Source organism: Pseudopipra pipra, chromosome 9 (assembly GCF_036250125.1).
Source record: "Pseudopipra pipra isolate bDixPip1 chromosome 9, bDixPip1.hap1, whole genome shotgun sequence".
Taxonomy (NCBI): domain Eukaryota; kingdom Metazoa; phylum Chordata; class Aves; order Passeriformes; family Pipridae; genus Pseudopipra; species Pseudopipra pipra.
In genome coordinates this window covers 2,710,627-2,734,606 of record NC_087557.1, presented here as the reverse complement: position 1 = coordinate 2,734,606, position 23,980 = coordinate 2,710,627, and the positions used below count along the sequence as shown (strand labels likewise).

General features: G+C 45.0%; 1 protein-coding gene across 2 annotated transcripts in view; it reads left to right on the top strand.

Annotated features, from left to right (window-relative positions):
* Positions 1 to 18,670, top strand: part of DHX9 (DExH-box helicase 9) — a 36,154-nt gene extending 17,484 nt beyond the window's left edge. For both annotated transcript variants that reach the window (XM_064664097.1, XM_064664093.1), the window contains 21 exons: positions 313 to 446; positions 1,066 to 1,155; positions 1,251 to 1,412; positions 2,719 to 2,796; positions 3,115 to 3,306; positions 3,944 to 4,085; positions 4,570 to 4,652; positions 5,731 to 5,887; positions 6,042 to 6,142; positions 6,733 to 6,946; positions 7,140 to 7,234; positions 7,380 to 7,453; positions 8,081 to 8,233; positions 9,833 to 9,993; positions 12,213 to 12,324; positions 12,905 to 13,066; positions 13,169 to 13,296; positions 14,395 to 14,624; positions 16,325 to 16,440; positions 17,589 to 17,789; positions 18,223 to 18,670. In XM_064664097.1, coding sequence (XP_064520167.1) covers positions 313 to 446; positions 1,066 to 1,155; positions 1,251 to 1,412; positions 2,719 to 2,796; positions 3,115 to 3,306; positions 3,944 to 4,085; positions 4,570 to 4,652; positions 5,731 to 5,887; positions 6,042 to 6,142; positions 6,733 to 6,946; positions 7,140 to 7,234; positions 7,380 to 7,453; positions 8,081 to 8,233; positions 9,833 to 9,993; positions 12,213 to 12,324; positions 12,905 to 13,066; positions 13,169 to 13,296; positions 14,395 to 14,624; positions 16,325 to 16,440; positions 17,589 to 17,789; positions 18,223 to 18,484 — 3,047 coding nt within the window. In that variant the 3' untranslated portion in view covers positions 18,485 to 18,670. The remainder of the gene's footprint in view (positions 1 to 312; positions 447 to 1,065; positions 1,156 to 1,250; positions 1,413 to 2,718; positions 2,797 to 3,114; positions 3,307 to 3,943; positions 4,086 to 4,569; positions 4,653 to 5,730; positions 5,888 to 6,041; positions 6,143 to 6,732; positions 6,947 to 7,139; positions 7,235 to 7,379; positions 7,454 to 8,080; positions 8,234 to 9,832; positions 9,994 to 12,212; positions 12,325 to 12,904; positions 13,067 to 13,168; positions 13,297 to 14,394; positions 14,625 to 16,324; positions 16,441 to 17,588; positions 17,790 to 18,222) is intronic.
* Positions 18,671 to 23,980: the final 5,310 nt, after the last annotated feature.

The window sequence follows — 23,980 nt, the reverse complement described above, 5'->3', positions numbered from 1 at the left end:
CTTTATCATAGTTACGTGTTGGAGCCACTTCCAGAGGTGAGGGATCCTCTGTGTGATGCTGCTGGATGGTATTGGATAATCATGCACACTGAGTGCGGGAAGACTTCCCGGGACTTGTCAGTAAGTAACATCACACAGCCAGTGTAAGGCAGCTGCTGGAGGGGGCTGTTGGATTTTAGGTTGAAACTCTGGATTTATAAAGATTTGAAACTTCCCTGTGTGTACAATCAGAGAGTTTGTTTCAGAGTAGTATCTTCTGTGGAAGCTGTGTGACTGATGGGCTCCTGCAGCTCTGACTTCTGTGTGCCACAGGGATCTTCAGCCGCGAGCATGGGTCCAACAAAAAGCTGGCAGCACAGTCCTGTGCCCTCTCCCTGGTCAGGCAGCTCTACCACCTCGGGGTCATCGAGCCTTACTCTGGGCAGACAAAGAAGAAAGGGGAGTCGGTGAGTTTGGGAGGAGGGGCCGGAATTACTGCTTTCCTTTCATGACACAGAAGCACTGCCATAAACACGAGTGAGTTAGAGTCTGCTCTCCATATTTTAACATCTTACAAGTTATTGATTTTGTTTCTTTAGTTTAGCAGCTGTTTCTGTTCTGGCCAGTGATTTGGATCAGAAATACAACTCCATGGGTATGCGAATGGAGCAGTAACTAATTTTAAATGAAAAAGTATTTGTAACAAACGCTTTTTTCAGTAAAATGTTTCTACAAGCTTAAGTATTTCTGTTTATGCGCAGCTGTTTGGATTCATTCTCTGACACATAAGCATTTGCTGAGTATTCAAATTTCTCTCTCTCTATATATATATACGCACATACCAAATAATATGTATTATTTAGGTGTTTGGTAGCAACTTTGAGAATGTGTTCCTCCAAAATGAAATTCGAATATTTAAAAATAATATAGATTCTTATTTGATGAAAAGTCACCAAAACATTTCAAGAATGCGAATTTTGAACTGATGATACTCTTTGGCCCTGTTTGATGGTTCAGCCCACAGTTCTGGCTCCCACAGTCTGTGTTTTTGTGTATATTGACGTGTAGTTTTTCAATATTTCCTAGCTGGAACCCTATGAGGTGTCACTGTCTCCTGACTTAGAAAATCAGCTGCAAAAGACTGTCCGGGAGCTGTCCCTGGAGATTGTGCCTTCGGTGAGTGTGTGGCTGAGATACTCCAGTGTGTAACATCACACCTGCTCATTTAATGCATTCACCTGTCTTTGCCCTCTCTGCTTTTGGAATTGTAGCCTGAAGATCCCAGTAATCCAGTTCTGATCAATGTCGGAAAGTTGGCCCAATTCAAGCCATCACAGAGACAAAGTCACACAGGAGTTGTTCCCTGGTCACCACCTCATTCCAACTGGAACCCTTGGACTGGCTGCAATATTGATGAGGGTCCTCTGGCAAATGTAAGGTTAACTTAAAAAATTGATTTGTTGATTGTTTTCTCTGTGCTTCCAGAACTTTTAAATGCTTTTCCCCCCAGGATATAAAGTATAAGCTATTCCAAAGGAGAAAACAGTCCACTGATAAAATTTCTTCCCTTTTTGACCTGGAGGCAGGGAATTCTTTGTGTTTACTTTGTGTTTCACTAGGTATTGAGCAGCAGTGTCTTGAGTGTCCCAATTCTCTTCTTTGTTTCACTTTTTACTTTCCACTCTGCAGCCCATACAAAGCTTATAATTGAAATTACAAGGTAAGATCACGGACATGTCATTTATAACTCCTTAACTTCTCTTTCCCATGTTTCCATGCTAGGACTTTTTTCTGGAAGAAGAAACTGCTCCATGCCAAGTGTCATTACACAATCAGCCAAATTTCCTATTTTTTGTCATTTCTAGTCCCAATTAGCACAGAACAAATGAAAAGCAACAATGTGGCATGGTAGAATGAGGGAGAAGGGGAAAATTACTGGGTTGTCAAATTCAGAGGGTAATTTGGTCTGGCTGGTATAACCTGGTAAGAAAAGACTCTCAGGGCAGGAACTTGAGTTTCCTACAACAGAGAATCAGAGTGTGTATGGCCAAACCAGTAATTTAATACTTTCTTTCACTCGATAAATTACATCAATTTAACATTGATCATTATGTATTGACTTTTAAAAAATATGGAGCTGATGTAGATTTGGGTGTTGTTTTAAACACATAAGCAGGATATGTGTGGACATTGCAAATTGAGCTGACTTCAAATCTCATCAGTGCTAGTTGTGGTGCACAAACTTATTTGCAGCAAAAGCAGTTTGCTCTTTGGTAACAAATTTGAGTTTCTTTGCAATTCTTTGGTAGTTGAAATACAGGAGTTGCCTGATGAATTTCCCTCTCTGTTCACTTCTCCCTTTTCAGCTGCTGCTCTGTGGGTGGTTTTGTGCTTACATTAGTTCATTCCTCACATTAAAAACTCCTGTCTGAATGATCATCTCATTGGCTTCCTGCTGACTAGAGTGTGTTTTTCAAGCAGTTAAAAGTGTTTCAATTTAAGCAATTGTTCTTTTTCAGTGTTTTGGATCTTTTTGAGAAACTTCTTTGAGGATGAACATTTAATTTTAATATGCTGGAATGAATGACATTAAATAGCTCATCGATGTAACTGATTTCAGGGAGTTGTGTAGGAAATGATGACATTTGGGATGATTATGTTGGAGTGCCTGATTTGATATTGAAGTTAGAATGTAGATAAGGAGTCAAAAAGCCTCCAAACAATGTCTTGTACTTGCAGCTCACTCCAGAGCAAATAAGCATGGATCTGAAAAGTGATTTCATATACCGTCTGGAGCAGGATCAGGAATTACAGAGGGTAAGTGTGCTTCCTGTGACATGCTGTGCTTGCACTAGTCTCTTTTTCTTCCAGAAGGGGTTGAACATAATGTCTACAAAGTGTGTAAGGCTGGATTTCAGCAGAAATACACGTTTTCAGAAGGACTGGATGTTCCACTGGGAGGGGTGAGGGGATGTGTTGTGCTGTGTCAGGAAAAAATACAAACTGTTATCTGTTCTTCCAAAGTTCTTCCTTTGTATAAGGGAAAAGTGTAGAAAAGGGAGACAGGGTATGGATGTGGAGCAGAACAGGTTGATTTTTGGAGATTTTGGAAATGTGCTGGGGGTTTTTTTCCAGATCCAAGAAGAGAGAGAGGCCTTACCTCTGAAGAATTTTGAGAGTGAAATTCTGGATACAGTCCGTCAGAACTCTGTTGTTGTCATCCGTGGTGCCACTGGTTGTGGCAAAACCACCCAAGTGCCCCAGTACATCCTGGATGAACACATCAGAACCGGCCGGGCTGCCGAGTGCAACATCGTGGTGACACAGGTGGGGATGTGTGACCAGTGCACTTCTGGGGTGGATATGAGAAATCACAGGTCAGTTAGGACAGAATCACAGGATGCTTTGGGTGGGAAGGGATCATAAACCTCATCTCATTCCAACCTCTGCCATGGGCCAGGACACCTTCCACTATCCCAGGTTGCTCCAAGCCCTGTCCAGCCTGGCCTTAAATGATTGAAGAATGTGCTGAGGAACCTGATTATCATTGCAGGACATCGTTCATAAAGGTTTCTCCTCAGTAATACAAGTAGGAGAAACCTCAGCACTATGTATGTCTTCATTTGGAGCCTTATTCTTTCACAGATCTTCAATTTGGATAATCTGGCTTGTACCTTTCCCGGGCAAAAACTTTTCGTCAGGCCGAGGGGAAAAGATTTGGCAAATGCCAGCTGGTAGTTCCCATGTATCCTCATATCCCTGCTCTGTGATTTCATATGTAGAATTAACCATTTCAGAAGAAAAAAACATGTCGTTACACACACTGGCATTTAATGATTACTCCGTGAAGAAATCTGAGGGCAGGACACCTGTAGCACTTCCGATTTATTTTCTTGCTTTCAGTGCTGTTGTGATAAAGTTCTGTAAGCTGATCATTAAGTCAGGGCACCCTTTCCCCCCCCAGCCCCGGCGGATCAGCGCGGTGTCGGTGGCAGAGCGCGTGTCCTACGAGCGGGGAGAGGAGCCGGGGCAGAGCTGCGGGTACAGCGTACGCTTCGAGTCCGTGCTGCCTCGGCCCCACGCCAGCATCATGTTCTGCACCGTGGGTCTGTACTGCTTTGCTACCTCTGCAGCTTATTCCTTATGGGTCCACACTCTGAGTTAGCAGCAAAAGCAGGGGTGTGGTTCGGTTAAAATTTGTAGGAAGCCTGTTTCAGGGATTGAAAAGGGTTTTTCTGGGTACAAGTTTGCTGATGTGCTGTCGTGCAGAGAAAAATTAAGGCTGTTATTTAGAAGTCTGGTAATACAGGTCTGATAGCACACAGAAATTATCCCATGAAGAGGTAAAATTGCCATATGATTGTCCTTAAAAGACAGAAGGGGAGGCAGCATTGGGTGGGAAGGGTGAAAGTCTTTCAGGTGCTAATGCTTCATGCCCTTGCTGTCACTTGTACAGATGAAGGCCTGGAAATTAGAGATGGGTTGGAAAAGGGGCTGGGCAGCCTGCACACTTCCTGGTTTTTAAACCAGGGGCTGAGAGGGGGAAGATTGCTCTGTTACAGGAACATTTACCTGATGTGGCTTTTTCAGGTGTTCTTCTGAGAAAGGTGGAGACTGGGATTCGTGGCATTAGCCATGTTATTGTTGATGAGATCCATGAGAGAGACATTAATGTGAGTGAGCTGCTGACTGCAGTCCTGATCTCTCTGTGCTACTGTTTAACTTGTGGATGTGTTTGTGTGTAGTAGCCAACATGTGAGAGCAAACTGTGTCTTACTAAGGGACATATATGTCAGTTTTCCATCCTCAATAATGTTTTTAGAAGCTCTTAATTACTCCTTACCTGATTAGCAGAGCAAAGACTTGTGCTTCCTTGCTGCCCTCTTTTTGCCTGTTAGCATCTCTAATGTCCTGGTCCCCTCTGGAGAACAGAACACCACAGCACAAGCACATCTTGTCCAAACAGGGGAGCACACTAAATTGCACTGTTACACTGCAGTTCCGTTCCTACTGACAGTGTTGTATTACTGGTGATATTTTACAGACCCTGCAGTAGAAGTAGGGGAGGGATTGCATGTTATTTAAGAAATGGGAAACATTTTCTGTCCCCTTGATTATTCTGTATCATTTTCAGCCTTGCCACAATGAGAGCGAGAGCAAGCACAAAGTTCTGACAGGATATTTAAGCTTGTTTGGACAGAATTTGGGGTCTCCTTTGGGTGGAATTACAACGCACATTTTTCTCTTCATCAATTAATTTTATGTTAATGATGTAAAATACAAGTTTTGAAATTTTGACTGAGATAGGAATTATACCTTTGGAACAAAGGGCCTGCCTAACTGCATGGCAAAACTAAATAAATGTCATGTTTAAACAGAACTATAAACTTCACATACACCTGCACATTTTTATTTATTTATGAACTGTAGCTACTTTATGTGTAAACCAAGTCTATAAAGACCTGAGGTTGTAATGTATTGTTAGGGAGGAAGCAGACTACTTTTAGACTACCTTCTTTACACTGGAAATCCTAAAATTCACTTACCCCAGAAATTGCAGTAATTTCAAAATAAGGCACTGACAACAGTTTCTGGTTACAGAATGTTGTTATGCTACTTGTTACTTCTCTTGTCCAGTAAAATTTCTGTTCAGTAAATGTGTATGTCTGTGTAGTTCCTTCTGGTCTCTTGGGAAGATATTGCTTTTTATGAGTAGCAAGTTAATGACTCTTTTATTCTCCTTGTGTGCAGACTGACTTCCTTTTGGTGGTGCTGAGGGATGTCATTCGGGCCTACCCTGAAATCAGGGTTGTCCTCATGTCTGCCACCATTGACACTAGTATGTTCTGTGAATACTTCTTCAACTGTCCCATCATCGAGGTCTACGGCAGAACCTTTCCTGTCCAAGGTAAACCATTGGTTGCACCTCCAGCAACTGCTTTACTTTTTGTTTTGTTCATACTCTGAAACATCCCAGTTACGTCAGGAGACTCTGGAGAGATGATGAGAATTATTACACAGGTTTATGGCAGTCAGTCCTGATCACCTGTCTGTCCTTGCAGATTATTTTCTGGAAGATTGTATTCAAATGACTCAGTTTGTTCCTCCACCAAAGGAGAAGAAGAAGAAAGAGAAGGATGAAGAAAGTGGTGAAGATGAGGACGTATGTTTGACCTTTTTCCATATGAAAAATTGAACAAGTGCCAGTTTTAGGGCTCTAACTCAAGTGTAATTCATGTGGCATTGTTGAACTAAAACACTTGTAGCAGCTTTCCTATTTTTAATCTCTGAGATTGCTGTTAACTTCAGCAATACAACTTAGTTTTCCCATTGCCCTTTTAAACTGAAGAATTTCTTTTTCACTGAAGCCGAAGTTCTTGTGTTTTGTCAATCTACTTCTCTTTAAAGCTAGAACTGAAATGGTTTTGAAAATGAAAAGATTGGTGACCTTGGAAGAAGAAACAGGGAAGCATGAACTTGGTGATACCTTTTCAGGGTGAAAATTTAGTTTCTTTCCCTTCTTTGCTTGCAGTTGATGTTGTCAGTGCTCACATACGTTGTCAAGAAACTGTCACTTCTATAGCTTTTAATTTGTAGATTTGAAACTTCTGTTTAGGCCAGTCATTTGAAATTTTTAAAAGACGGCCAGTTTTTCTTGAGAGACAACTACCCACATATCTCATTTTCCTGTGTGCCTGGCCAGCCACTCTCTATAGTTTGAGTGAATTAATTTATATTATTTTTTTTTGGTAGGCCAATTGCAACCTTATTTGCAGTGGTGAATATGGCCCAGAAACAAAGCACTCCATGGCTCAGCTGAACGAGAGAGAAACCTCTTTTGAGCTCATTGAGGCCCTGCTGATTTATATCAAGACTCTGAATGTCCCAGGAGCTGTCCTTGTTTTCTTGCCTGGCTGGAATTTGATCTATACAATGCAGAAGCATCTAGAAATGAACCCACGCTTTGGTATAAGCAGCTGTTTTATTATATTTCATCTTTTTCAAAGGAAACTATTGACTGTGCGAGGATGGGAGTTGGATGAGAGGCTTAGGGAGCTAATTTGTTGTGGAAGTGAATGAGCAGAAATTTTTATGTTGTGCAAAGAAGAAATGAGAGTCACATAGTAGTAATTACCAACCTTCTTGTAATCCTGTTGTAGGAGGCCACCAGTACAGGATTTTACCTCTGCATTCCCAAATTCCTCTGGAAGAACAACGTCGAGTGTTTGATCCCGTGCCTCCCGGAGTGACCAAAGTAAGGGAGCCTTCTCTGTGTGCAGCTCTGGGCTTTTGGGGAATGTATTGCTGAATTTTTTATTTAAGTTCTGTAGTTTATTTTGCTGTTCATCCTCAGCTATTCCAGACCAATAACGTCACTTTGCAATTCCTGGTTTTTACAGGTTATTTTATCCACCAGCATTGCGGAGACCAGCATTACCATCAACGACGTGGTCTTTGTTATTGACTCCTGCAAGTGAGTTCATGAAGCAGCTTTTTGTTTTGTAAATCCTACCCCTGGGAATGCAGAAAACGTTCTGGGAGCGCACAGAGGTGCCTTGTGTTCCCATGCTCCCAGAGCTGAGCATGAGGACTCTAACTCAGGACAAATTAGCATTGTCTTCAGCCGGTCAGCACAGTGACACACCACGCTGGCATCTCAGTGGGCTGGGTTGGTCATGCTGGCACTATTCATGTGAGGTGTCAATGGGTCTCCACGCCAATTTGATGGATGCCATCTGCCAGATGAGTGTTACAAACCCTCAGTGTCTGTCTGATGGAAAAGAGGGAAGATTTTTGTAGTCTCCTACAGATCCTGCCTTGCTTCTCTGAGCAAAGTGCACCTGAGGAGCTCACGATTTTAAGATAATTTTAAGCTTTTGAGGCAGTTGTGAGAACATCATTCTGTGTGTGGCTTGGGGCATTGCTTTATAGTGATGCTTTAGCTTCCAGATCCATGCCTAACTAACCAAAGCTCAGCTACTCAGACAGGGTGGCTGGCTTCTTAAGCAATGTGACTTCAAGCAATAAAATAAGAACTGATTTGGCAGGACATAAGGTGAAGAGCTTCTGATCTTAAGTGTTTTCTTTCCCCCGGGAACAGGCAAAAAGTGAAGCTGTTCACGGCTCACAACAACATGACAAATTATGCCACGGTCTGGGCATCCAAAACCAACCTGGAGCAGCGCAAAGGCAGAGCTGGGCGTGTGCGGGCCGGGTTCTGCTTCCGCCTGTGCAGCAGAGCTCGCTTTGAGAGGTGAGGCCGTGCTCTGCAGGGACAAAATACCCCCAGACTGCTGTGTGCTGCTCTGGTCACACTGCGGAAATCACTGCAGAAGGCATAGAGAGATGTGTGATGTCAGCTCACACCGAAATATCGCAGTTCTTTGGCTAAAAAATGTACCTATGCGAAATGCTTTCACCCATAGTATGAGGTGGATAAGTAGCTGATGATTTTACCAGTAAGAGCTTCACTGCAACCTGCAGAACCTCTCAGGGGAAAAATAATACTGCTTGGGAATTGAGGCAAGGCAGAAAAGAGCTTTGTAGTGAGGATGAGGCTCTAGTCTGCCTGCAAACATTGAGGGCACCTGGCCTCTCCACATAACAGTCAATTCTGTCATGGAAGTGGCAAAAAGCAGGGAAAGCAGATGTTGCTTTTCTCTGCATCCCCTTCCATGGCCAGGAAGCCCCTTCATGCTCCGCTGGCACCTTCCCTGCAGCTGAAACTTTTGACCTCTTCTCTCTGCCAAGCTGTTTCTCCGTTACTAGAGCCATGGAAATCTCTTTGCTGGTTGGAAAAGTCTACACAGCTGTTACACTCTATGTTTGATCTCCCTCATGAAAGTTCCAGTGCCCCTTTCTTTGACTGTTAGAGCATAACTGTTTTGATGTTCAACTTTTTGTAACCTCTGAAAGCATCAGTTGATCAAAAGCTCTCCTTGAATTGCTCAGATTTATTTAGATCTGCTGTTGAGTACAGTGGAGTGATTTTAATTAACAATTTTTGACAGGGACCTGATTTTGGGCTACTGAAGTAATCATGGGACTTCATGATTTTAAAGTTACCTTCCTTGAAAGAATATAAACTCAAAATATACTAGTTCCATGGTGCCTTGGAAAGGGTTTGTGGACTTGTGAAGATAATCTTTTGAGAGATACTGTCTAAATCTGGTGCCAGCTGAACCTGGATATCTGTTCAAGGTGTTTGAAACCTTTTTTAGCTACTGTTGCTGAGTGCAGTCATTCCCTGGACTTCATATTTCAACCAGCAAGCTGAAGGAACACAAAGGATCACTATGCTAAAGACTTGAGAGCTCTGTGTGTTTCCATCAGGTCTTTTTTCCTACCAAAAAATTACCTTTGGAAAACATCCAGCAGAAATACTTAATCTTTTTAGTGATCAGAGAAGTATGTGCAGGAGGAGTGGGTGGTTTTGGAGTTGATGGGACAGGTAGAGAAGTGCTTGTACAAAAGGGCTGCAAGGAGGTTGTCTCTTAGGAGTGGAAGAGGAGATGATGGTAAGGGATGTATAGGGCTGGACACAGCCATGCTGGGAATGGGGCTCCAGCCATGCAGGCTCCGTGTGGTCAGCTCGTGGTAGAAGCCACAGCGGGCAGTGGGGATGTGAGGGCTACACCCTGTGTGCATTCCCAGTACAGATTTAGCCCAGAGGAGAATGGAGAAGCATGGAATTTCCTAGTAGAAGGGCCCAGGCTCCAGGAGCACAGAGAGAGCCGTGGGTTGGCTCAGGGGCTTTGGAGGGCAGTAGTTTGTGCTGGTGCAATGACCCCTCGTGGTGATCAAAGCCTGTGCTCAGTGAAACGTGCCCTTCTTTGTTCTCTTCTCATCCCAGACTGCAGACTCACATGACACCCGAAATGTTCCGGACGCCACTCCACGAGATCGCTCTGAGCATCAAACTGCTGCGGCTGGGCGGCATCGGGCAGTTCCTGGCCAAGGCCATCGAGCCACCGCCCCTGGACGCGGTGATCGAGGCGGAGCGCACGCTCAGAGGTACCTGGGCTGCCCTCAGGCTGTTCCTGGAGCTGTGTTCCCTGTGTCCCAGTGCTTTTCCATGTCCCTGCTCACTGAGCAAGGCTGCACCTCCCCTGCTGGGCTGTGTGAGCAGCACACGCTGTGGGACACTCCGAGGTGTTTCCTGGAGGCACCGTGTGGGTGGCAGTGGCTTGTGCAGCTGAAGAAATACTTGAATTCCCAAGTGGAGGGTCATTCCTTTGAGAAACTTGAGCCTTCAAACTCGAGGCTTGTTTTTTTGTTTCACCAGTAACTTATGTTAGCTTCCAGCTTCCTGTTTTCCAGCTGTGGCACTGCTGTGTGCAGCACAGATTCAGTCCAGTGCCTGAGACTTTCACAAAGCTGCTGTAAAAGCACTGAAAAAGAGAGGTTGCTAGTTCATTGTATAATTACAGCTTTGTACAGTTTGCTGACCCAAGATCCAATATTCTCAGGTAATTAAATCTCCAGTTTATAAATCTGCATAAAAAGCCAGGAGAAACTGAGGTGGGAGTTGAGCTGTATCCCCACTTTTTTTGAGGAACTAACTAGAATATGAATAAAATGGGGCAGGGAGGAACCTTAAATTTATGCTTTAGATGTAAAGCAGTGATGTCAAACCTCAGCATACTTTGCAAATGTCAGTAAATAAGCACTTCTTAAAATTTTTAACAACTGAAATATCTGCTTGATTGTATACAGGCCGGCGACCAGAATGAAAAACAGAGCTGGGGATAGGTATTCAAGTTTAATGACTTTCTGGTCTAAAATTGTAAGTGCTTTTCTCACTGTGTAGATAAGAAGTGCAGAGCCAGGGGAAAAGGCAAATGTTTTCAGCTCTAACACCAAGTAGCTGTTTCTGCAGGTGCCTCCCTCTCCTGGATGACCTGTGATTTTTCAGTGCAGGTACACTGCTAGTACATTTTCAGGAAGGTGAGATGTTACTCTTCAAAGTATTCTTTAGGCTTTTGGGTTCAATAGGTGCCAAGAAAAAATGGATTTGATGGTGGCTAAGGAGTCCTTTATGTGTTTCCTTTCCTGTTTAATTGCTGAGGCTACAAAGCTTTTTTTTTTTTTAATGTAAAAAAACTCCTGATAGCTTTGAGGATGAATACAGGTGATGATTTGTAGGTAATGGAAGGGGGAAAAGGAAGGTAAAGCCTCATGGAAGAGAGAGTTTGTGGTGGTCTCTTTTTGAGTGTGCTGGTTTAAAAGTTAACCAGCAGGGGAAATGAACTCAACCCAAAAGAGAGATTATAAGTCAGAATAACAATTTAATAAAATAATACAATAAGTATGATTATACAAACAATTGGTCTTAACCCACAAAACCCAAATGTATAACCCAGCACCCTGGGGCATGAACAGAGTGGTGTTCCTTGGGCCCCCCTGAGTCCAAAGTAAAGGGAGAGGGGAAAAACCTGCTGGTGGGAGAGCTGTTGCAGTCTGGTCAAAAGTGGTGATTGCAGTCCAGTTGAGGGTGGTGGTCTCAGTCTGGTTGAGAGCGGTGAGCTGCAGTCCTCCTCTGGATCCCACGAGTGGTAAAAAGGTTCCAAAACTCCGAGTTTATATATTCTCCAGTTCAGGCAGGAATGCTCAGTCCTTCCCTCAGCGGGGAATTCCATAAAAGGGTGTGAGGACAGGAACATCTTCCTATCTCGCAGGCCTCTTAACGCCTAGTTTATAGCCTGAGGAGTCAGGCTGCTCTGGGCAGAGTGTGTAAATGCTCTATTGATAACAGTTTATGGGAAATGGCATGGAAGGCTATAGAATACACAGTTTTGGATTACACCCATCCAGTGATGAATTGGTCCCAGCTGTTCTAACTAGGACATTGAGGAAGAGAATTCTGTGATCTGGCAGCAGCAATGAAGACTCGACAGTTGGCTGTGATTAGATCAAATATAGGGACTTGAAGAAAGTTTAGCAATGTAATGGTGGTTTGTACAGAAACAAACTAAAAAAGGAATGGAAAAACACATATGTGAATTAAATAGTGATTATTTTAACTGTGGAGGAGGTAGGAAAACATCTGTAAAGCTAAAGTAAAATCTATCTGACCTTAGTCCAGTTTTGAAAATCAGGTTGGCAATATTGTAAACAACATTAAACTTAAGTACAGGTGGGGTTCTATTTAAACACACAGAAACTCTGCATTTCTTATCTAAGGCTTTCTGGGACTAGTTAACCCCCTTTGATCAGAAGGCATCTTGTTTCAGAGCTGGATGCCCTGGATTCCAACGATGAGTTGACACCTCTTGGAAGAATCCTGGCCAAGCTTCCCATTGAGCCTCGTCTGGGCAAGATGATGATCATGGGCTGCATTTTTTAGTAAGCTGAGTACTCATCTCAGTGTCTTGTTCTTGTTTTTCTGAGTTCCTGAGCCTCTTGACATGCACTGTATGAGAGAAAAAACAATATATCTAGATGAGCAATAAGTGCTGCAGCTGGGGAGAGCAGACTGAATATTCATGGGAGCAGAGGAGAAATAACTTCTAGTGTAGGGAATGAAGTAGTTATGAAACTGAGAGTTCACTGCAACAGATCAGTGGAGCCCGAATATTTATGAATTAAGAGTGGGACTGGAAACACTTAAGTATAACCGTGAACTAGAGGTGGGGAGACATGGAATTTGGCACTGAGGTAAGGATTAAAATGAATCCCCAGGTTTTTCTTTGTCATTGTGATGGCTGCAGGGTCCTTTTCACCTAAAGAAGGTGGTGTGTGGATGGGGAGGAGGGGAGGGAAGATAGACCTGATTTAACATCCACTTCCAGAGGAGTGTTTCAGTGAAGAACTCTGGTAGATTACTGAGGTCTGTAGCAGAGAAGCTGCACTGCTACCAACTAGCCTGCAGCAGGTGCTGCAGCAGGAACTGAATGACCCTGATCCCTTCTGTGGCTCCTTTCAGCGTGGGAGATGCTGTTTGTACCATCTCTGCTGCCACCTGTTTCCCTGAGCCCTTCATCAATGAGGGCAAACGCCTGGGTTATGTCCATAGGAATTTTGCTGGGACCAGGTACTCGGATCACGTGGCTTTGCTCTCTGTCTTCCAGGCCTGGGACGATGCAAGGTACGTTGTCTGGCGCAGCTGCTGAGGGGGAGTCGTGGGTAACACAGTGTGAGCTTTCCCCTTCCCTGACCAGACTTGTAATTCCCTCTGTTTGCTTTTCAGAATGGGTGGTGAAGAAGCAGAGAAGAGGTTTTGTGAGCACAAAAGACTCAGCATGGCCACTCTTAGAATGACTTGGGAAGCAAAAGTCCAGCTGAAAGACATACTTATTAGTTCTGGCTTCCCTGAAGGTGATTCTACTTGGACACAGTAATTTAAGAATTTGCATTTTTCATTCTGAGGTGATAAATAAATAAGCAGGATAGTCTGTGTTGAACACACAAGCACAGAGGGTTTAGTGGATTTGCCATAACACTGCTCTGCTTTTAGATGGAATTTTAGTGCTGTCTCCTAAAGCAGAGAAGCTGTGATGGCTGTGGTGCAACACAGGTTGGTTTTGAAGGCTGAGGTTAGGACTGCAGGATTGAAAATCTATTAAGCAGCTGTCCTTAGAGTGTTACCTCCCTGGTTTTCTTTCTCCTTCACTTTTACATCTCCAAAACGTGCTGTACTTCCCCCCTCCTTTCCTTTAGCCTGAGCAGGGAGTCTGTGTGAGCTGAACAGTGTTGTGTTCCCTGTGACTCCTGCTGCAGGAGGGATGTGCAGCAGTGTGCCAAATTATTCCATTTTCTAGGAAAAAAATAAAATAAAATTCTTAAATTTGACCAGGTTCTGAATTAGCCAAATGTTGCTGAGGAGCTCAGTGAAATGGTTTGTCTGGTTGGATTTAGTAGATGTTTATCTCTCCTTCTTTTCCTTTTTTTTTTTCTTTAAAATCCTTTAATTTTTTTCTCCTCGCGCTGCTTGGATCACTGCTGCATTTACCCTTAACTTTCTTTCTGGGCAAGATGACCTGAAAACAAGCTCCCAGAGACTCTGGGGAGGTTTGTAACAAATAAACTAATAAAAGCATCCATTCTGACCTCCCCCTGAAGTTCTGTCTCCAGAACAAATGACAGTAAACACACTGTGGTACAGCACATTCTGGGCAACCCCCTCTCTCCTTGTTTATGAAGAGTTTGGGAAAGAAAAATACCTCCTTGTTAGCAGTATTTTTCAGCTTTTTGCTCTCCATTAAGAAATTAGAAGTTGAATGTAGAGCTGAAATGCTCTTGAGCACAGAGGTCATTGGGGAGCAGATGCACCTCTACCAGTGGACTGAATCAGAAAATGCGTTGGTCCAGGATCCTAAACAGCCCTGCTCTGATCCAGGATCCTGGATCACAGCTCTGCTGTGCTCTCCACCATGTCCTGTGGATTTGAGCCACTCCTCTGTTCTCTGCCAACAGAGTGTTTGATGACTCAGCCATTCAACAACACTGGCCCAGATAATAACCTGGATGTTGTCATCTCCCTGCTGGCTTTTGGGGTCTATCCCAACGTCTGCTACCACAAGGAGAAAAGGAAAATTCTTACCACGGAGGGGCACAACGCTCTCATCCACAAATCATCTGTCAACTGCCCTTTCAGCAGCCAGGACATCAAGTATCCATCACCCTTCTTCGTTTTTGGAGAAAAGGTAAAGCTTTTGGGTTTGTTCTTGATCATGTGCTGCCAGATTGTTCAAGAGGCTCTTCTTGGTAAAGAAGCCATAAGGAAAAAAACTGACTGTGCAATATTTAGCTTGTTTTTTGGGGAGGGGCTGTTTGTTGGTTGGTTTGCTTTCCAGAAAGTGTACTTTATGTGGTCCTGGTGTCACTCAGCCTCCCAGGAGAATTTTTACCCTTATCACTTCTGCTACTTATGAATCCAGGGAGAAAAGAGGGGCATGGAATATGGAAGTGGGGTGCTCCTGTTTCAGCCTGAAGGTAGTTTGTCATCTGCCGAGGGCAATTCCCATTTCCCAAGCATCTCTTAAGAACCCCGGGATGCTTTCCCCAGGGTCCCCAGGATGTGCTCCTCCATCCCCTGGATCTGGTGTACTCAGCACATGTCTCTGGAAGCCCTCTGAGATCTCCTGTGCTCCAGCGATGGCCTCCATGAGCTCAGCTGCTCCTGCTCACCCGTATTTGTAGGAGCAAACAAAGGCAATGCTTTTATGTTTGGTAACAAATGAAATTTTAACCCCTTTGGGCACTGGCTGGGATCTTGCCTTGATAATCTGGATTCTCACATCCATAGTTCAGAGCTGTGGTGAGGCATTGCCCCTCTTCACTCTCTGTGTCAGGATCCCAGGAGGGTCAGACCTTCAATCCCCCTCGACCATCTCTCTAAATTGAGCTTCCCTGAAGACACCAAAAGACTTTTGAGCTCAAAAAGCTTTGCTTTATTAAACCAACATACACATGGCAAACGAGGGGTGACTAAGGTAGTGGCTGAGCAGTGGCTACGGCAGCAGCTGGGTGAGGCTGGGGGGCAGGAAGGGTTTGTGTGCAGCTCTCTCCCTGCCCAGGAGGTACCTGCTGAAGGGAAGTTCCTCTCTGAGGTGTGGTTGTCCATTTGCTGCTGCACTTGGCGTCCTCTGTCTCACCAGGAACTTCAGGGCTCTGCACCGGCCATTTCCTTGCCACAGTTTTTATTCTGGAAGTTTCTCTCTTTTGAGTGTGTGTAGTGACTTCCAGGTAGGAGCAGATCTTCTCCCTGAGGACAAACAAGTACGACAGATTCTGCTGTGCGAAAGGAGGGAGAGAGGAGCTGTCAGGGTGGGAGGCTGAAATCTAAAGTGCTGCTCTTCTGTTCCTCTTCAAAGTGAGGGGCAGGAGCTGGGTAGTCAGGGCTGTTATCTCTGGCTCAGGTCAGAAATCCAAGTGCTCACTTCGAGTTCAAGCTTAAGGTCTCGTTTCTATAAAGTGAGAAAGCAGGCTGGCACACTTGCATGAGTAGGACTCTACTGAAGCAGCTTTTCATCACAGCCCCAGCAATGCAAAAGGTGGGAAGATAATTCAGCTGTGCCTTGGTCATTTTTAGGCTGGCAAAGCATGAGATGGCTCTTGCTAAACCCCAGCTGCATAACTGCAGACACAGAAGATGAGTATTTCTAAATAGCTGTTGGGGTTTGATGGGTTTTTTTACACCAGCCAGTACAGAAACACTGCAAACATCAGCCTGGCATTAAATTTTGTTTGTGCACTTGCTCTCGTAATCTCCTAACATTATACATAGATTTTTTCGTGTGTTGTTGGGTGGGGGTTTTTTCACAAAACTCTTCAGTTTCAGTGTCCAGGGGAAGGTAAGGATCCGTTTTCCATTTCAAGAGTTGTTTTCCTCTCTCACCTGCAGATTCGAACACGAGCCATCTCTGCCAAAACCATGACCTTGGTGAGCCCACTGCAGCTGCTCCTCTTTGCCTCCAAGAAAGTCCTGTCAGATGGGGAGCTCATTCTGGTGGATGACTGGTATGGACCTCCTTGGTGCTCAGAATCATGGAATCATGGAATGGTTTGGGTTGGAAGGGACCTTAAAGCCCATCCAGTTCCAAGCCCCCTGACTGAGGGGGAGTGTCAGTTCCGTGGACAAAAATATCCCTAGAACAGGGCCAGAGCAGGCCCTGCACCACAGGTGTGTTGGGAAGGCATCACCTTTGTTTCCTGTGAGGAAGGGAGGGGTTTATTGGAGCTCTGTTCCATGCAGATTATCTGCTTCAGCTGAAAACAGGACACCAGGCAGTTTCCATAATAACTGCTGGGTTTTTCCTCTTTAACTGGAAGGTGAATAAGAGGTATGAGGAGTTTTGGGCCTCCAGACAGAGGCTGAGGAAACCTTGTTTTCAAGTCTTGGAAACAGCTTGAGGAGAACAGTGATTGCCTCTGGCAGTGTAAATTTTGTGACCATGACCAAATACCATCTGGGTGTCTTTTTGTTCTTTCATTTTTTCCCCCTGGTTGGTGAAATGGAGGCAAAGAAATGTATAGAATGACAGAGTCCCAGAATGGTTTGGGTTGGAAGGGACTTTAAAGCTCATCTCAGGTGGACACCTTCCACTAGCCCAGGTTGCTCCAAGCCCCATCCAACCTGGCCTTGGACACTTCTAAGGATGGGGCAGCCACAGCTTCTCTGGGCAACCTGTGCCAGGGCCTCCCCACCCTCCCAGGGAAGGATTTCTTCCAATATCCCATGTAACTCTGCCCTCTGGCAGTTTGATACCATTCCACCTTGTCCCGTAACTATCTGCCCGCATAAAAAGTCCCTCTCCCTCCTTTTTATAAGCCCTATTTAGGCACTGGAAGGGGCTCTAAGGTCTCCCTGGAGCCCAAGAAACTCCAGCTCTCCCAGCCTGTTTCCAGAGCAGAGGGGCTCCAGCCCTTGGAGCATCTCCATGGCCCTTTGTTTTAATTCAAGAACAAATTTCGACAGAAGAATAGTTACATTTTAGCAATGTCAAATTTTAGGGATCTTTCAAATCTGGCCCTTCAGTGGGGCCAATCTGCCCCAAATTAGAACTTCAGAGATGAGCCTGGAGGTTTGTGGCTCAAGGAAGAGCCGCTCCCCGGGCCATCTTGGTGCCCGGCAGTGGGGGTGGCTCTGACCCTCCTCTGTGCCGCAGGATCAAGCTGCGGATGCCGCATGTGCCGGCCGCCTGCATCACGGCCCTGCGCGCCGCCGTGGAGGCCCTGGTGGTGGAGGTGACCAAAGATCCCGCCATCATCCGGCAGCTGGACCCGGCACACGAGCGCATGCTGACCGTTATCCGGCAGCTCTCCAGGCCGGCGGCCGCGGGCATGGCCCTCCTGGCTGCCAACACAAGGTGAGCCCTGGGGTGGCGCAGGAGCCGCGGGCTTCGGCTCCTGGGTGTGTGGAATGCTCCCTGCAAAGCCTGGTGGGGACAGAGCACCGCCTGTTTCCACAGGCAGGACACATGAATCTTGGCAATAAAAGCTTGTCATCACCTCTTTGCAAAACACTGTGACTTTTTAAAGAAAAGATAATCCAGATTTATTTTGGGCAAACCTATTTGTGGAAATAAATATTTGGCCGGGCTTGCACCCCTCGATCGCCCCTTGTTTTCATGCCTTGCTTCTGAAGCAGAGGAAAGCTTCCGAAGTGGAAAAGGTGTGGTTCCAACACTGTTCTGTTACAGAAATCAGAGGTGGCTCAGCTGAGGATCTTGGCAGTTCCTGCAGCCTTTAGGAAGCGGAATTTGTGAGGCTGTCTCAAGGCTCTGCTGTTTGTCGTTGCAGGTTCGGGGATGGCCCCCGCCCCCCCAAGATGACTCGCTACGACAACGGCGGCTCCAGGGGCTGGGGAGGCCCCCACAGGGGCCGAGGGTACGGCGGGTATGGATACTCCGGATACTCCGGCCGGCGCTCCAGAGCACGAGGATACCCAGGGAGCCCCTACGGAGGTGGAGGCGGCTATAGAGGAGGGGGAGGAGGGGGGTACCGAGGAGCGGGCGGGGGCTACCGGGGAGGCTACGGGGACCCGAGCAGGGCCAACTGGTAGTGGTGGAAGTGCAGTGAAGTCTTTCCAGGGACTTCCTCTCCCAAATTCCTCTCTTCCTCTTCCCAGTCTGTTTGGCGTTTTGGTTCCTTAGTACCAGTACAGCTCTGTAATATATCATGCCCTTAGGGAACTTCCTGCAAGTTGTATGATTTTGTTCTTAATAAAGAGTTTGTTTGTACAGACTTACGTGCCATATGTTTGATTTTGGGTTTGGGTTTGGATTTTGGAGCCTTCTGTTGTTAATTGTGGTTGTTGGAGATATGAGGCATTCTGAGGAAACCTTTTCAGTGTCTAAAACCATTCTCTGCCAAGCAGATTCCAAATTACAGCTTGGGCTCAGTGGGGATTTCTCTTAGTTGTGTAATAAGCTGTGCAAATAGCGTTGCTGCAGTGGTTTTCCAACCATGTCAGGCATGGTTGGTTCCTTTGCAGGCATCCATGCTGTTACCCTTCATGGTGAGCTCTTTGGCTGATCCAGGTCTTGTGGGAGCATGGAATACCTTCTCCGAGACTGATGTAATGCTGCTGGTCTCTGCAGAACTTGGAGCGATCTCAGAAGCATGAACTGCTCCCTTCATCCAAGGCAGTGTGCATTGCCATTGCTTCTCCCAAACATTCCTGCACATCCATGTGGAGGAGAGCAGTTCTTTTATGGGAATGCATTGATTGCAGCCTGTGGATTCCAGACAGTGGAAACTCACCGTCTCCCCATTAATCCTGCTGTGGGAGATGGTGGTGGGTGAAGTTTAAACAGGAGGCAAGAGATGGGTGCACAGTGAGGAAGATGAAACAGGGTACCAGAGGTTATTAGGTATAGGTACAATATTTTGTGATATTAGCAAAAAATAGTTTTAGTGGGGTATTTCAGTGTTATCCTAGCTAAAGAAATTCCCTTTTTAGAGTAAAGTTGGTGTTTGTCAGGTCTATTGACAAAAATTACTCTAACTTGTAACTGTAAAGCTATTATTAACTATTACTGGGGAAACAAGACAAAAAAAAGGTTACCATTAATGCCCCCCTGGCTGTGCTGGTTCTGGTACTGTTGCAGTGATGAATTCTGTAGCTCCCCAAGATGTCTGTGCCTCTTGGGCACAGCTCAACACCACAGCCCCATTCATCAACATGGAGATTAAATCTCATTGGTGTGATTCTTCTGGTGTCCTGTGCAGGGCCAGGACTTGGGCTCAATGATCCCTGTAGGTGCCTTCTATCTCAGGACATTCTGTGATTCTAATTTCATGTTGCTTGTAAGATTTGTTAAAAAAGTTAACGGGTACTTAGGCAACAGGCAGGTGTAATAAATGAAAGTGTGCAGGTCACAGGCTGTGGAGGGGGAAGATGCTGTGGACTTTTTAGCATCTACAAATGGCAGCTTATGGTTTTGTCTGTGTGCTTAGTGTTTTACATATTAAGGAGTGTCGAGCATGAAAGTACTGCTTAACAACATTCAGTCTGGTTTTTAGTATCTAATCCACCAGGCCCAGTTAAGTGGGGAAGCAATAATCCTTGCCTACACTTGATGAATAGCACAGTCTAAACAAGGATTGACATGCTAATGAGGAGCTTAAGCAGCCGGGGTACAGAAACCCGAAAATTAACCTGAAATGACATGTACGTTTTCACAGTAAAAAAGGAGCTTGCAGTGAGTTTACTGTGTCAGTGCACGGATCTGTGCTCTGCCTCAAAAAGCCCAAGTGTCAGAACACTCACAGCTCCTGTGAAGCACATTTAATTATTTGAATTCAAGCGGAAAGAACTCCCTGAGCTCTGCTGTACCCACCTGAGGTGTGCTGGGCTTGTATATCACATGTATCATGTATCTGTTGGCTTTTGATATCACAGAGTTCTCATAAGGGCATTTGGAGACAATCACAATTTCTACTGCTTTTCCACTTCCAAGTGGAAAAGGACAAAAATAATAGTGTCAAAACCGTAGTCTGAAGGATAACACTTGGTAGTTAGTTGAATTTTTATCTTGCAGATTAGCATGGGGATTAGCTAACTGATCTCTTTTTCTGCCTCCAAGTAAAAAAAGGGGTGAGGAATGCCAGCCAGAGGAAAGCTCATGTCACAGGTACAACTTGATCAAGGTGAGTGGCTTATTTGTCTCTGAAAGCTGAATGATTTCGATGCCCCCCCCCTAATGTGGAACTGGTCTGCTCACCCAGATCTTTGATGGAAAAGGTCTGGAAATGGCTGCCTGGAAGCAGTTTGTCAGCTCAAACACTGTCTGTCATGCCCATATGTTATAGGGAACTGACTGGTCACTGAGTTCCTGCTCTACTGTATCCCAGTGGCACAGGATTTTTTCCCCTGGACAGTAGTTAATAAATTCTCCTCTGCTGTTTATTTGCTCACTGAAAGTCTTTAGTCGCATTAAAAGCCCTGGGGAATTTACTGTTCCCTATCATTTGCTGGGAACCATTAATCAGGGCTGCTTTGAGCTACGGTTCATAAAGGTAAATTAGAAGAGAACACAATACTAAGGCCCAATAATAATGTGTTTAGTGAACAGGGATAAGTTTACAGCCTCTTGTTCTCCTGGGAAAACTACCTCATGGTGTTCACATTCAAATTACCACGTTGGTGAAATGGAGGGTCCACAGAAAAATCTTTCACCACACAGGAAAGAGTGAGCACTGCTTCCTACACTGAGCAGCTCAAAACCCCGTAAAGGTTCCAATTGAAGAGCAATCTATAACTCTGCCCTACTCTGTTTCCTGCAGTCACTTCCTTTTGTAGAGTCATTTCCTTTTGCACTATCCTTTTAGATACCAGGACTGTATTATGGAATTCCAAGTTTTCCTCCCACGCTGCCATCTGCAAAGGGAGGTTCAAAAGGACCATACTGGAAAATACATGAAGAACTGGGGTTTTTTTCCATAATTCGACTCCTGACCTACAGCCAGTGCCTGGCATGTAATTCCTCACTGTTCCTCTTGCCTTTGTTAAAGGAATTAGTAGCCAGGTAGGGGGACAGGGGAGTAAGATCTGACTCAAGGATTCCAAGGAGGAAGAAAAGATACCTCAAGTCTTGGGGGTTTTTTTTATGATGTTACATGTTGTAAAGCATTTTAAAAGCTAATTCCTCTCAGAACTGGATAATTCTAGTGCAACAACCACTTCAGTTGTTATTCATTTTGTGCTCAGCTGCTCCTCTGTTTGACAAACAAACAGAGCCAAAGCTCTTTGATGGAGTTGGAGTGTCCTATAACCCAGATTGCCACGCACGGTGGGTTTGTTGTAGGTTCAGTTCTACGCTTCCTCACACAGGAACTCCGCCTCATTCCATGCACTGATAAGAAGTGACATTCCTTAAGATGTTTTCTACATGTTTCCTGCTTGCCCTCCACTTTTCCACCCTTTGCTCTGCAGGCCTGAGCAGTTCTGGGATTCGGTGGCAAGGAAGAATTTGAAGAGTTTGGTTGATCCAAAGTTGGCATGGTGGGAACTGTACAGGCATTGGATGGTCTCAGAACAGGAAACTTCTATGAGAAACTCCCAGTGATGTCCTATTTTCCAAGGCACCATTATAAATTTGAATTTTTTTAAAACCTTGGAGTGACTCAGAAATCTGGCACTGTCCGAAGTACGAGCTTGGCTGGTTTGGGATGAGCATCTGCAGTGGAAGGAAGGACATTAGGAGTCCTCCTAATCCAGCTGAAGATGAATTTAAGGCACCAAGGTGGAAGAAAGAATCCATAAATGCCAGCTGCTGGATCAGAGCTCAGAAGTTTTATAACAACTTCTTTATAACAAAGGCCATGGATATAAAAGTTAGGATTAAAACACATTATATGATGTAATATGAAGACATATTATGGTAAAAAGCAAAAAAATCTTCATTATACTGTGCCACGCACTAAATAGAATATTTTGCCCAATAAATTTCTGCCCCACGACCCCACTTAAAATATAAAACATTTCTGGTATATAATCACTAAAGCATAATTAAGGAATTTATATGCACATTTACATGAGAAGAGATTTTTCTCCCTGACACTGCCAGATTTCCCATGTCATTCCCAACAAATTTAATCCAGTTGCCAATTCATTGTACATCCTTTATATTCTGCGTGCAACATGCAAGGCACCTGCCTGTTATCCCGTGGATATGCAGACAAGGGAAAGTGCAGTTCCAGAGTACTTATAAAGTGCTGAATAACCTGGAAAACAAACCCCAGGCTATTCAACCAAAACAGTCTTCTTTCCCCGGAAAGAAGGAACAATTGTTATCTTAATGCTAACAACTGCTTATAATGAGAAAACTAAGCACAGCAATGGAAACTGCTTGGTTTTGTTCTTAGGAGAAGCCAGGTGGGAAGATTTCTAGTACATCCCTGACTGTGAAACAACTGTAGGCTTTTAGATATTTATAATCTCCTGAAATGCCCCCATATTTATAAATGAACAAAGCAAGCCCCAAAAGCCCTGAGCCTTGTGTGGATTTATGCAGAAAGACAGAATGTGCATTTTAAGACAAAGGTTTTCAAGTGTTACAGGTCTTGAGACCCATCTCAATTAGAATAACCAGTCTCAAACTAGATGGAACAAACCCAAATTAATCAACCAAGTTTTGCTAATTCTCTAGTTTGTAACCTGAACCCGGCAGAGGCAGGAGAGAGCTTTGAACCACTTGTTCCTGTGCAAACCATGCTCACATCCAGAGTGCCTGGATCACTGGGACAGCAGCTGAGCAGCAGTGCTGGTGTTTACTGTGTGACCTTTTACAGCTGCCACGAAATGGCTCATCCCGCTCCCTTAGGGCCAGTTCAGACATTTGGTTTGGCTAGTGGAGCTGGCAGGAGGCTCAGGAATGCTTCAGGAATGGAATTTGGCTTTGCTCATCCTTTGGGCAGGGCAGCAGACAGAGGAGAAGGGAAAGAGGGGTTAAAAAATCCCACCCCTGCATCTGTAGAGGCCAGATGTGATGCAGTCAGGTAGGAGAGATGCTCCCGTGAGAGCCCAGCAGAGCCCAGAGCCCTGCTGTGCTGGTAAGGATGAGCAAGGGCAGTGAAGCACCAGATGGGCTATGCCAGGCTGAGCAAAGAGAACACACCAAAACAGAGAGCAGTGGGTCAGTGCCCTTATCCTGCATTAATCCTGCCCTCACTGCAGAGAAACAGTGCCTGGTGAAGGGCTTGCTAAGAACTCCCAACTTTTCCAGCCCAGGAGAGGCACCGGGGAGGCCCTCAGCCTCAGGACCATCTCCAGTGCATCAGTTAGAGAAGATAACTCTCATATATATACACACAGAGATAACTTTGCTTCCAAAGAGCTTTCCTTGTTTGCTATAGGAGTGCCCATGTTTGTGTGGTTACAGTGGTAACTCCTCACAAAGCACCTCCAGGAGGATGTAGATATTCGGTAGAAGTTGAAGGTGCAACACACACTGATGTTGGTGTGATGTAAATCAGGATAAATCATGTGCCTCTGCATATGCTGACGACTGCTACGGATCACCACCATCGCTGGAACACGGGAGAACCAGAGCGA